Here is a 14108-nt window from a genome sequence, read left to right on the forward strand (position 1 = left end):
AAGCATATGTGAAGTGCTGTATGAAAAGTGAATTTACTCTGTAAATCTTCACCCAAATCCTAATTAAAAAAAAAAAAAAAAAATAGGGGAGGTGACCTTGATGAGAGCTTTCTTCTTATTCTCACTCAATCTCTCCTGGTAGAAGACACAGGGCCAGGCAAGCTTTTACAAGTCATCACAGCAACCTCATGAGGCAGGGACTATGAGCCCTGTCTCATGCATGAGAACACTGGCACTCAGAAAGTTTTAGCATCTTCCCTGAGGCTGCACATTTAATGAACACTCTAAACCCCACCTTCTGACCTAGACCTATGCTTATGCCAGCAGCTTCCCCGGAACTGGGGACAGCCTGTTAGGTATCCAGGCAGCCCTTCTAAACTGGTTTCTTCATCTGTGAAATAGAATCTTGGTCTGTTTGTTATTGAAGAGGCAGCATGTTCCTGGGGAAGAAGCACAGCTGTAGAATCAAGGTGTCCTGGACCTTGTTCGCTTTACGAATCACTGCTGTGGGTTCTCAAGCAAATTACTGTACCTTCATTTCCCTGCCCGGAAAGTGGGGATGATGACAACTTTGTAGGATGATTATGAAGAGTAAATAAAATAATGTTATCACATAAAAGGAGCTTTGGTGGTGCAATGGTTAAGTGCTTGACTGTGAACTGAAAGGTTGGTGGTTCTAACCCACCCAGCATCTCTGTGGGAGAAATACCTGTTGATCTGCTTCCATAAAGATCACAGCCTAGAGAGCCTTATGGGGCACTCTGTCATGTGGGGTTGAATTGAGGCGATGGCACATAACATCACTGCATAAAAGTGTAGGAGGGTATGTATATATTCATATGTCAACTTGTTATCTCAAGGCGTCGTGCATTTAATTGTGCTTCTCAAAAAATATGTGTCAACTTGGCTGGCTGTGATTCTCAGTGGTTTGGCAATTATAATGATGTAATTATCCCCCATGATGTGAGCTGATGTGCTTAGCCAATCAGTTGTAAGGACATTACTGTGGGATACAACACCGTCACTCAGGTCACAGCCCTGATCCAATGTAAGGAAAATTTCTCTAGGGTGAGTCCTGCATCACATTTTATCTTCCAAGAGATAAAAAGAGAGAGAAGCAAGTGAAAGGAGGGGCCTGACCACCACCAAGAAAGAAGAACCTGGAGCAGAGCCTTTGGAGTCAGGGTCCCTGCACTGAGAACCTCCTAGACCCAGGGGAAGATAGATGCCAAGACACATGGTGATCTCCAAGGCACTCTGGGCCCACAGATGTTGAAAGGAAACAAAAGACCTTCCCCCAGAACCGACAGAGAGAGAAAGCCTTCCCCCAGAGCTGGCCCCCTGAATTCAGACTTCTAGCCTCCCAACTGTGAGACAATACATTTCTGTTTGTTAAAGCCATCCATTTGTGACAGTTCTTTTATAACAGCACCAGATAACTAAGGCACAAGGTGATGGCATTACAGGCAGGTATAATTTTCACTTTTTTGCCCATCTTTATTCAGTGGTGCATTGGGAAATGCTTGACAATCAGCTCTCCACGAGGGAAAAACAAACAGCAACCTGATTTGTAGTATTTTAGTGTTTTCCTGTTTCCCTGGTGTAAATATTCTCACCAAGGCTGATTTTAACATGATGTCTCCAGACACGGAGTTGGAAAGAGATGTGCCCAACCGGTTCTCGCAAACTAGTCCAAGCCCATTTCAGCACACAATGATTTTTGTTGGTAACTGTTCACTGAACGTTTTACTTGGGTGGTATATTGAAAGTAAGAGGACGAGAAAATGAACAGAGTACCTAGCGTTGTGCTAGGTATATTAGTTTTTAACTCTCCCTGTCCTTCGTCCCCCATCCCCAATCCCTACTAATCAGACACCCAAACAGCATGCTGGCAGTGGACACCTAGCTGTATGAAGTAGAGGTCTTCCTTCCTTTCTGGGAGCCAAGGGCCCTTATCCTGCTCCCATCTGCCCAGCTCTCAGAACCTGACTGGCCTGTAGAGGGACTCAAGGTGAACGCATGGGGCAAGATTCAAGCACAAGCAGGTCCTCTCACCTTCCACAGGACGTGTGTTCTGAGCAGACACGTACAAGGTTGAAACTGCCCTAGAGGGAGACCAAGAAAAGTCCCAACCAAGTGAAGACCTTGAGTAGGACACACCTTCAGGTGGCCACACACTCTGACTAGCCTGACCTTTACCTTCAACTCAGTGACATGAGAAGTGTGTGTGTGTGTGTGTGTGTGTGTGTGTGTAAAAGAGAGAAGGATGGAGGGAGCGGGGGAGAGAAGCAGGGGACTATATGGATCTCTGAAGAAATACAGAAAAAGGGCATTGAATGAAGGCCTCACGGGCCCCCAATAGATGAATGTACAACAAGAGTGTAAATCAAGAATGTACAACAAGAGTATAAATCAAGAATGTACAACAAAGCTCTAAAGACAAGACACATCCCCAATGTCTGGTCTCAACCTCCCAGTACTTGTCATAATTTCTGATACAGAATAGGTGCTCAAGAATTTATTGTGATAGTTGTTTTTTTAACTAGTGAATTTATTTTATTCTTTTATAGCTTGACCTATTGTAGAAAGAATTTAAGACAGCTCCATAAATGCTTGTTGAGTAAGTCAGTCAGTCTCAGCCTAGACCAGGTCCTGGTTTTGAAGGAAAGGTGGGAGAGATATATAAATATAGATATATATCAGGAATGTGTAAATATATATATAATATAACCAGGAAAACATATAACATGTGAAAAATACAAAGAGAATGAGTGTGTGTCTGCTAGATCCCTGCCTCAGTTTCCCTAAAATGTGACTTTAAATTGAAATGAGATGTAAAGTATTGACAGTAATATTTTTTTTTCTATTTCTTCTGGCTTTTCCTGTATTTTTTTAATGTATCGTCTAAAACCATGAATCATTTTTCTTGAAAAAATGAATATAAGTTATAAAAATAACCTGTAAGCAAAAAGTAAAACAAGAGTGGTATTAACAGTTGAGGACTGAGAAGCAGGCCTCTCCCTTGCTGTGTGGCTCTGAACAGAGGGTCCTACACCTGGCTACATGGGGCTCCGTGATCCACAAGCCCAGCACAAGGTCACGGGGGCCAGCACAGGCTCCTCACCTTTCAGTGCTCTTTTCACATCTAGGTTCTCTCTTGGCCTCTTCCCACAGACCTCTCCAGCCTACTATGCGCTGACTGTATCTCCAGCCTACTATGCGCCAACTGTAATGCTCCTCTGCCGGAGCTCCCAGCAAAAGGGTAAATGGGCAGAGACAGTCATAGAAAGGGAGAAACAGCAGGCTACCCACCCACTAAGTTAAAAATCCAGTCAGGCCTTCATCCCAAGCACCTGCCCTATCAGCCACTGTGGGTGCAAGCAGCCTGCTCATGCACCTGAAACTTATGAGGATGTTGCCAATGGGGTCCTAACCTTCCAGTCACAAGGTCCCTCCAGGACAAGTGAGAAACTCAGCTCCTTGTGGGTCACAAATGTGCCAAGTCTGTTTCTCTCTAAGCAGCAGGGCTGCTCTGAGGGCCTCTGTTTAAAGCATCTGTTGAGTCATAAATGAGACTTCCTGTGTGGTGAACAACTCTTCCTTGTGGCCTAGGACTGCAGCTAGGCCCATGATTCTGTGTTTGGGGTTTTCGTTCAAGACCCAGGTTGAATCTAGAGAATGAGGACTGGGATTGGGGGATACTTTTTCAACCTGAGGCAGTTCAGAAGGTCTGTGCCAAAAATCTCTTGCATGTGAATACTGTTACTGAATTCCTACATGGGTCTGGTCAATGGTTATGACTTCCCTGCACTCGGCGCCTAGGTGACTCTTCTAGAACCAGTGCTGAGAAGAGTCAGGGCCAAGATGCCCTCCAGGGCCCTGCACTCCATCAAGTGACAGAGGACAAGGAGATGTGATGAGAGGTTTCCTCATAACTAAGCATATATATATATATATATATATATATATCTGTATTGAGATACAAATCATGTAGTATAAAATTCACCCATTTAAAGTATACAATTTATTGTATATCACATATGTGTGTGTGTGTGTGTGTGTGTAATTTATTATATTCACCCACCACTCATCTGTCAGTTTGTCATATAAGGTAGTAGCTTGTGTATTGCTGTGATGCTAGAAGCTGTGCCACTGGTACTTCAAATACCAGCAAGGTCACTCACGGTAGACAGGTTTTGGTGGAGCTTCCAACTAAGACGGATTAGGAAGGAAGGGCTAGTGATTCACTTCTGAGAAAATTGGATGGTGAAAACCTTACGAAAAGCAAAGGAACATTGTTTGATATAGTGGTAGAAGAGTTGCCCCTCAGGCTGGAAGGTACTCAAAAAATTACTAGGGAGGAGCTGCCTTCTCAAAGTAGAGTTGACCTTAATGACACAGAAGGAATAAAACTTCCAGGACCTTCATTTGCTGATGGGTCATGACTCAGAATGAGAAGAAACAGCTGCAAACATCCCTTACTAATTGGAATGTGGGATGTACAAAGTATGAAACTAAGAAAATTAGAAGTCATCAAAAATGAAATGGAAAACATAAAGATCAATATTGTTGTTGTTGTTGTTGTTATGTGCCGTCGAGTCGGCCCCGACTCATGTTGATTCCAAGTCATAGTGACCCTGTAGGTCAGAGTAAAACTGCCCCATAGGGTTTGCAAGGCTATAAGTCTTTATGGAAGCAGACTGCCTCATCTTTCTCCCATGGAGCAGCTGGTGGGTTCTAACCACCAACCTTTTGGTTAGCAGCCAAATGCCTTAACCAGTGTGCCATCAGAGCTCCTTATACTACTAGGCCTTACTGAGCTGAAATGGACTGATATGGGCCATTTTGAATCAGACAAACATATGGTGTACTATGCCAGGAATGACAAATGAAAGAGGAATGGCATTACATTCATTGTCAAAAATAACATTTCAGGATCTATCCTGAAGGACAGTGGTGTTAGTGATAGCATAATGTCCATAAGCCTACATGGAAACCAGTTAATAGACTATTATTCAAATTTATACACCAACCGCGAATGCCAAAGATGAAGAAATTGAACATTTTTACTAACTTCTGCAGTCTGAAATTGATCAAAAATGCAAACAAGATGCATTGATAATTACTGGTGATTGGGATATAAAAGTTGGAAACAAAGAATAAGGGTTGGTAGTTCGAAAATATGACCTGGTGATAGAAACTATGCCAGAGATGGCAGAGTAGAATTTTTCAATACTAACAACTTATTTATTGCAAATACCTATTTCGACAGCATAAATGGTAACTATACATGTGGTCTTCACTGGATGGAATATACAGGAATCAAATCAACTACATCTGTGGAAAGAGATAATGGAGAAGCTCAATATCATCAGTTAGAACAAGGCCAGGGGCTGACTCTGGAAGCTGAAGAAAAGGAAAGAAGTCCTTGAGAGCCAAAGTATGGCCTTAAATATATCCCACCTGAATTTAGAGACCATCTCAAGAATAGATGTGACACACTGAACACTAATCTTGTACTAACAATGTCTTTAACATCACATGCCAATAAAATTTTGCTGCAGAAAATTCAAAAATGGTTGCAGTAGTACATGAACAGAGAACTGCTAGAAATTCAAGCTGGATTCAGCAGAGGATATAGAATGAGGAATAGCATTGCTGATGTCAGGTGAATCTTGGCTGAAAGCAGGGAATACAAGAAAGATATTTACCTGTGTTTTATTGACTGTGCAGAGGCATTTGATTGTGTGGTTCGGAACAAATTATGGATAACATTGTGAAAAATGAGGATTCCAGAACACTTAACTGTGCTCATGTGGAACCTGTACATAGACAAAAGGCAGTCATTCAGACACAGTAAGAGGATAGTATGTGGTTTAAAATTAGGGAAGGTGTGAGTCAAAGTTGTGTCTTTTCACTGTACTTATTCAATCTGTATGCTGGGCAAATAATCCAAGAAACTAGACTATATGAAAAAGAACACAGCATCCGAATTGGACATTAACAGCCTACAATATACAGATGATACAACACTGCTTGCTGAAAGCAAAGAAGACTTGAAGCACTTACTGATGAAGATCAAAGACTTCAGTATGGATTACACCTCAACTAAAGAAAACAAAAATCCTCACCCCTAGACCAATAAACATCATGAGAATCGGAGAAAAGACTGAAGTTGTAAAGGATTTCATTTTATGTGGATCTACAATCAACGCACATGGCAGCAGCAATCAAGAAATCAAAACAACATACTGCATTGGGAAAATCTGCTGCAAAAGATCTCGTTAAAGTGTTTAAGAACAAAGGTGTCACTTTGAAGACTAAGGTGCGCCTGACCCAACCCATGATATTTTCAGTTGCCTCGTATGCATGCGAAAGCTGGACAGTGAATCCAAAAAACCCAAACTCACTGGCATCAAGTTGATTCCAACTCATAGCAACCCCCTTTGGGTTTCCGAGGCAGTAAATCTTTATGGAAGTAGATTGTCCAGTCTTCCACAGAGTGGCTGGTGGATTTGAACCACCAACCTTTTGGTTAGCAGTCAAATGCCTTAGGCACTACACCACCAAAGCTCCATGGACAATGAATAAGGAAGACCAAACAAGAATTGCTGAATTTGTATCATGGTGTTGGTGAAGAACAATAAACATACCATGGATTGCCAGAAGAATGAACAAATATGTCTTGAAAGAAGTATGGCCTGGGTGCTCCTTAGTAGCAAGAATGGCAAGACTTCATCTCACACACTTTGGATATATTATCAGGAGGGACCAGTCCCTGGAGAAGGACATCATGCTTGGTAAAGTAGAGGGTCAGTGAAAAAGACAAAGACCCTCAACGAGATGGATTGACACAATGGCTGCAACAGTGGGCTCAAACACAGCAAGGATTGTGAGGAAGGTGCAGGACTAGGTAGTGTTTCGTTCTATTGAACATAAGGTCGCTCTGAGTTGAAATCAACTCGATGGCACCTAACAACAACATTATATTCAGAGTCATGAAGCCATTTCCAGCTGTCTAATTTCAGAATATTTCATCACCCCTAAAAAACCCATATCTTTTGGCTATCAAGGACCCGACCTCCCATCCCACCCCCACCCCCAACCCTAAGCAACCACTAATCCTCTTTCTGTGTCTATAAAGTTGCCTGTTCTGGACATTCTTAGATTATTCTAGAAGACCTCATTCTTTTTCACCAGTTGTCCTTAGCAAATTCACCTGAGCGTGGCTTAATTTTCTTCTCCCCACTGCTCCCACGTGAGAGTGATCGTCCCTCTTAATATCTATTAACCTAATGGATTATATCATATACAGTCTTTCTTTTTTGTGTGTGTCTGGCTTCTTTCACTTCTCATGCTTTACAGGTTCATCTATGTTGTAGTATATATCAGTGCTTTATTCTTTTTTATTGTTAAAAAATAGTCTTACAGAAACAAACAGACCTCATTGCCATCGTGTGGACTCTGACTCATAGCAACCCCCATTGGGTTTCCAAAGCTATAAACCTTTACGAAAGCAGACTGCCACATCTTTCTTCTGCAGAGTAGCTGGTGGGTTTGAACCACCTATTAGATTAATAGCCTACGTTTAATTGGTGAACATTTGGGTTGTTTCTGGTTTTTGGCTATTATGAAAAATGCTGCTGTGAAAAATTCATGTACAAGTTTTTGTGTAGACTTATGTGTGCCTACAGCTGACCTTTTGACTGTGTATCCAACCACATCACTTCTTTGCTTAAAAATCCTCATAGCTTCCCTTTGCTCTTAAAGTCAGGTTCAAAATTCTTACCTTGGTGTACAAGGCTTACAGGTTCTGGGTCCTCCCCAACCTCACCCCCTAACACTCTCTCCTTATTTCATGTTCCAGCCAAGTGGTTCCTCAGATGAACAGGGGTCCCTCTGCAACCCGTGCGTTTTCCTCCCCCACCCCTGCCCCTGGACCTTTGTTTCTCCAACCCCTACTTACCCTTCAGGTCTCAGCTAAAATGCCCCTCCTCAGACTAGATTTGGCTCACTTGTCCCATGATCTTGTAAGATATCTCCTTCTTAGCACTTAACATGGGAGGTCTGGTAGCATGGTGCCTAAGGTACTTGACTGCTAACCAGAAGGCTGGTGGTTCAAACCCACCAGCCACTCCTTGGAAGGAAGATGGGGCAATCTACTTCCATAGTGATACCGCTTCAGAAACCCAAGGAGGGGTTGCTATGAGTCGGATCCGACTTGACGGCACATCACAACAACAGCACTTAACACAAATTACAATCATATCATTGCTTGTGTAATTACCTGTTTAGTGTTGTTTCTCTCTTCTGCTACCGTAAGCACCAGGAGAGCAGAGAGTTCATTCTCTTTCAGCAGGTGTCCTCAGCACCGAGGATGAGGACTGTGCCTGGTTCACAGGAAGCTCTTGGGAAACTTTCACCAAATGAGCATGGCTACCAATGGCGGCAGATTAGCCACTTGTGCAGAGGTCCCTATTTATTGCCTTTTCTCTCAGGTGATGGGGAAACTCAAGTGACCTCTGCGGTCAAGATGACTCCTTTTTCTGCCCCCTTCTCTCACCTAAGAAACCTCTGCTTAAGTAGGAATGGGTTTGGGGCTTTTCCTGCAATAGAGCTTCATTTGCGCTTTTTCAGAACAGGGTAATTGCACATATAGCTATAGCTGTAGCACGTGGCTCAAAGATGTACCCCCCCCCCCGACATACATCCTGCCAACTACATCACCAGTAGTAGCAGTCTGCTTCTGAGAGGAAAATGGAGAGGGATTCTTTGAGTCAATTGCTTCTCTGCATGTTAGGGAGCTGGGTTATGACAAGTTACATTCCCCTTAGTAAAGATTATTGCATTTCTGTGTGTCTCATTTGAAAAACTGTCCTTGATGAAATTCCAGGAAGAAACGGTACACCTTCTGAGACTTAATTGCTTTTTCAAAAAAAAAATTGTTTTCATTTCCCCCACAGATATGCACTTATTTGGCCATTACCCGGCACATGACGACTTCTACCTCGTAGTGTGCAGTGCCTGTAACCAGGTCATCAAGCCACAGGTGTTCCAGTCACACTGCGGTAAGTGGACTACTGCCTCCGGTGGGCACATTTGCAGCCACTGTTCCTGGGAGAGGTGCCTCCTCATTGGCTCCTCGGCAGGGTCTGGCCCTGCGCCTGTCTTAGCACAGGGCTGTGAGCAAACTCCTCCTGGGGCTGCTGCCTCTGCTCACGGGGTAACTATTTTAAGAGCTCTAGTCCTTCTGCTGAATGGCTTAGTCCTGTCAGAACAAATGACAGAAAACCTGTAACTTGTTTAGGTAGATGGAAGTAGACTGAAACCATCCACCCAACGTGGCGGTGGCCTCTGCAAAGAACAGAGGGGAGGGGAGAGCTGAGCTGGAGGAATGGTCCTGCAGACTGACACTCTCCCCCAGGGAGAAAGGGCCAGCATGGAATCTCCCAGATTGACCCAAAGAAGCCCCGGGTGGGGGTCATATGATGCTGCCCCGAGAAAATGCTTCTAGTGGAAACCCTAAGTTCAGCTTCTCCTTTTTCACACATTCCCCTTGTTAAAGGACCCAGGTGTGCTTGGGAACCTGCTTTTCCCTCTACATCTTAGTTCCTTGGTATAATATGTTCCTTTTAGTTGGTTGATAGCAATTCCTGCACTCCCATTGCATACAGAGCCCTGTACTAGGTGCTGTGAACATACAACAGATAAACCACGTGGCCCTTCCCTCAGGAACCAATGAACAGCTGTTTGACCTTAGACAAGAAGTCACTTAACCTCTCTGGGTGGAAGCTCTCTTATCTTTAACGGGGAGCTGGGCTAAGTGATTCCTAAGCTTTTTCGGCTGCAATATGTTGTGAACCCAGAGCAGTATTCTGCAGCCGTGCCCCCTTTTGATAAGCATAGAAACTACATGTCCTTCTTCAGCGCTAGTTAATGTTTCAGAGCATGTTACTATTGTGCCTAAAATAAATTTAAAAACTATAATATTGAGTATGCTTTTGCAAATTACACATTTTCTCATACTCAGAATTACTGGCTTTTCCAACACCCCTTGAGTTAAGAATCATTATTCTTTAATAAATTGGCATAAAATAAAGGCAGTTGAACTTATCTAAGTTCTTTAATAAATGTATTTGGGAATATAGGAAAGTTATTTATGTACACATACGTACTAATATAATCCATGAATATGCGTGTGTGTGTGTGTGATATACCTACTTGTACCATCCATATACATACATGTATATAACCTGTATCTGTATATAGTTCTTGTTGTGTGCGGTCAAGTCAATTCCAACTCATAGCAATCCTACAGGACAGAAAAGAACTGCCCTCAGGGTTTTCCAGACTGTAATCTGTGTGGGAGCAGATAGCCAGGTCTTTTCTCCAGCAGAGTCACTGGTGGGTTTGAACTGCCGACTTTTCAGTTAGCAGCTGAACACTTAATCACTGCATTGCCAGAGCTCCTTTTATCTGTGTGTATACTCTTGATATATTTTGTGTTTATCGTATGTAGAATGAGAATCCAGCTTAAAGGGCCCTTTTGTGCTTTAGCACAAGACTTTTTGACCTGCACAAAGCAGAGAAAAAGCCCTAGAAAGTGTCATAAAGAGAGCTTGGTTCAGAGGCCAAATCTCCTGCCCCTCCCTGCAGCTCTGTGGTCTTGGACTACTTGCTTCATGTCTCAGGGCCTTGGTTTCCTCAGCTCTTCCATGAAGAGGTGATTTCGGGTACTTCTAGTGCTAACATTTTAGTTTCTAGCAAAATGAGCATGCACAGAGCAAGTCATATGATCTGTACAAGCTGACCTTCTTGCTCAGTGCTCTGTAGCAAATGACCTTCTCTTCCACCGCAAAGAGAGAAGAGGTCGAACCTCTCCAAACGGAAACTTTAAGAGGCCCAGTGGTGGTGCTACCTGCCAAGGTGACAGGTGGAAGAATCAAAAGCTGAGCAGTGGTAAGAACATCTCACATAGCTCGTCGTTTAGAGAGTGACCTTGGGAGCTCTGTGGCCAATTGCTTCTGTTTGTCTCATGAAAACACAGAGCATAGGTCATTCTGATCATCATTGTCATTCATTCCTTCACAAGTATGTGCATTAGCGATACAGACAAAAATCTTGACTCTCTGGGGCTTATATTCTGTCATAAGACATCCATCACAACCGTCAATGGGAACTTAATTCATTGGCAGAATCTTGAATGGCGGGAACCCAAAAGGGGGCCAGGACCCTACTGTGTCCTGCAGAATTCTGCTGAAGGGCAAGGCCCCACCAGCTAGCAAAGGAAAGAAGCCTGTGGGGCTTGGCACAGCTATTGCACATGCCTCGCTCTCCCCTAGGCCTCTTGGTGCAACTGCCAAGTCTGAGCTTAGAGGAAGCGCTGAGAGCTTTGTGGCCACCTGCTCTAAACAGTGATAGTAAATTAGTTTGGGGGTTTGAGGTTACTGACCTCATCACTCAAATCCCAGTGTCCATTGAGCTTCGTGCTGAGCTGGCTGACTAGCAGCAGTGGAGGACACAACTGTAACTCAGCAGTTGAAGCACTAAAGCCTCCCCAGTCATTCAGGTGTGTGTCCCAATGATATGAAACCCATATTGTTCAACACCAGGAGAATGCAGGGCAGAGCTCAGAACACAGCGGCTTCTCAGAAGGAGGGAGCATTTCTGAGTTTCCCTAAGAACTCCTCCTGTAGGTTCGTGTTTTCCTTTGTTGTTTACTTCTTGTGACTAACCTTGCTATTTTCAACACGTTCATATTTGTCCTGTAACAGTAACAGTATCAACAATAGCTAATAGTTATTCTGAACATTTACATTAGGTAGATACACTCCTTGGAGAGATCAATCATGGGAGAATAGAAGGGCTGTGTATGCACAGGGAGATGGCTCGGGGCAGGAGTGCATGGGACGGAGGAGACACAGGGAAGAGGTGGCTATGGGGAGGAAGTGTGAGGGGAGCTGTTGCATTGTGGGAAACTGTAGTCAATGTCATGAGACAAAGGATATGTGAGCTGCTGTATGGAAAGTGAACTTGCTCAGTAAACTTTCACCCAAATCACAATAAAAATTGGAAAAAAAAAAAAAAGCCAATAGTTATTAAGTGCTGACTAAGTGCCAGGCAAGGAGCCCTTGTGAACAGTGGTTAAATGCTTACCTGCTAACTGAAAGGGTGATAGTTTGAACCCATCTAGCAGCCCCATGGGACAAAGACTTCCAAAAAGATTACAGCCTAGGAAATCCTTTGGGCAGTTTTACTCTGTCATATGGGGTCACCAGGAGTTGGAATCGACTCGACAGCACCCAACAAATGCCAGGCAGTGTGCTCAGTGCCTTCCGTACCTTTGAGCCAGTCATCTTCTCACCAGCCTGACAAAGTAGGTGCTAATGTCATAGCCACTGAGAAGCTGAGGAAGCTGAGGTTTGGGAAGTTCAGAGCCTTGCCTAGCTGTAGAGCCTGATGGTGAATGCAGATAGCTTCTCTCCAGAGCCTGCATGTAGCCCCTGCCTTTCACTGCCTCTCAGTGTAGGTCACATGGCGCTTCTGCCCTTTCCATGCTCTAAGGCCCGGCCCAGACACTTGCCATGTAGTATATCATGAGACAGGGCTGCAGATTTTATTTTGTTAGCAGGAGGGCTTTTGTTCAGATGACATCTTACATAGACCTGCATTCTATCAATATATATATGGAGGCAAAGCTGCTAGAATTGAAATTGGAGTAGGAGCTCAGACCCCATCTGCCTGGCCTTTTCCTGACTCCCTCTGCCCCCTACCCACCAGGGCTCCTAAAACATTTTTTAAATTTGTTGATGTAGTGGAGAGTACATGGGCAGACAAACCAAGTCACATGGCTTCACTCCTGACTGTGTGACCTTAGACAGGTTACGTTTTCTCTCCACCTCAGTTTCCTTGCCTGTAAAATGGACACTGTGCCTGTCACGTGGAGTTATTGGGAAATGGCAGGTGTGCAGCACCTTCCTGCAAATACAGTGAGTGTGGATTAACTTCCTTCTCCTGATCTCCTCATTGCCCCTGGGTGAAAGTGATCTTCCCTCTTAACATCTGTAGAACCTCTCTTCTCCCATACCACTTCCCACTTTCTGTTTTCCACCTCAGTTTTCAGTGCAAAGGATTGCCTTTGCACATCTCCTGGGATGTACCTTTTCAACTCTGTATTCTCTGCCCTCCAGGAAATGCCTTCATCACTGGGCTTGGTCCTGGGAAGCAGCAACTGTGTTCAATAGATGGGACACTGCTAAGGATGAGCATGCCAGGAGTCACATCCCATCTCAGCCTCTGCCCAGTCTATGGGCTTCTCGCCTTGTTAAATGACAGGGGGTTGGACTACATGTTCTGTTGGAAACTTTCTCATTCTTGGCACCTGTGATTCAGTTCCTAGATTTTAAGGGTGATATGGTGGTGGCATGGACAGAGAGAATGAGCCAGAGATGGGCACATGGGGAGCATTCAGAATCTGGTGTATTTAAATATATATATATAAATATATGTGTATGTTTATTTATATATGTGTGTGTATACATGCATGTGTGTGCATGTGTATGCATAGTCGATTCTCTTTTTTTGAACTAGTTTTGTCCTATAGCATCCCCACAAATGCCAAACCAGCCTTTTCAGCCTCAGCTGGAGAGGTGCGTGCTGCTCTGCACATAAGAATGTCTGCAAATGACTGGAAAAGTACCTCAAGTATTGATTTTGGGGTTACAGATAAATTTTAGCAAGTAGGCAAAATCACAAATACTGTATCAATGCAAAAAAGGCTCAATTCTCTGTGTGTGTGTGTGTGTGTGTCAAAAAAAAAAAAAAACTCACTGCCGTCGAGTCGGATCCGACACAGAGACCCTTGCTTGGGATTCTGAGGTGGTATCACTACAGAAGTAGATTGCCCAATCATATACATTCACACACACACACATTTAGGTATTTAGTTCTGGGGACTTGAAAAGCTGGTGGTAGTGTGAAAAATAAAATCCTGTAATGGAAAACTCATGAATTTTGGAGTTAAATGATCTTGAACTAGAATCCTGACTCTTAACATTTACTAGCTGTGTAACCTTGGGCTAATTACTTGACCTTTCTGAGCCCCATTT

At 43.7% G+C, this 14108-nt stretch overlaps 1 protein-coding gene across 1 annotated transcript in view; it reads left to right on the top strand.

The window, feature by feature from the left end:
- Positions 1–14108, top strand: part of ATXN7L1 (ataxin 7 like 1) — a 311624-nt gene that overhangs the window by 103164 nt on the left and 194352 nt on the right. Inside the window, exon 3 of the mRNA XM_042781464.1 lies at positions 8964–9068. Within this exon, the coding sequence (XP_042637398.1) occupies positions 8964–9068 (105 nt within the window). The remainder of the gene's footprint in view (positions 1–8963; positions 9069–14108) is intronic.

The sequence above is a fragment of the Orycteropus afer genome, unplaced genomic scaffold (assembly GCF_000298275.1).
Source record: "Orycteropus afer afer isolate SDZICR_OR568_19922 unplaced genomic scaffold, OryAfe1.0 scaffold00007, whole genome shotgun sequence".
Lineage (NCBI taxonomy): Eukaryota > Metazoa > Chordata > Mammalia > Tubulidentata > Orycteropodidae > Orycteropus > Orycteropus afer.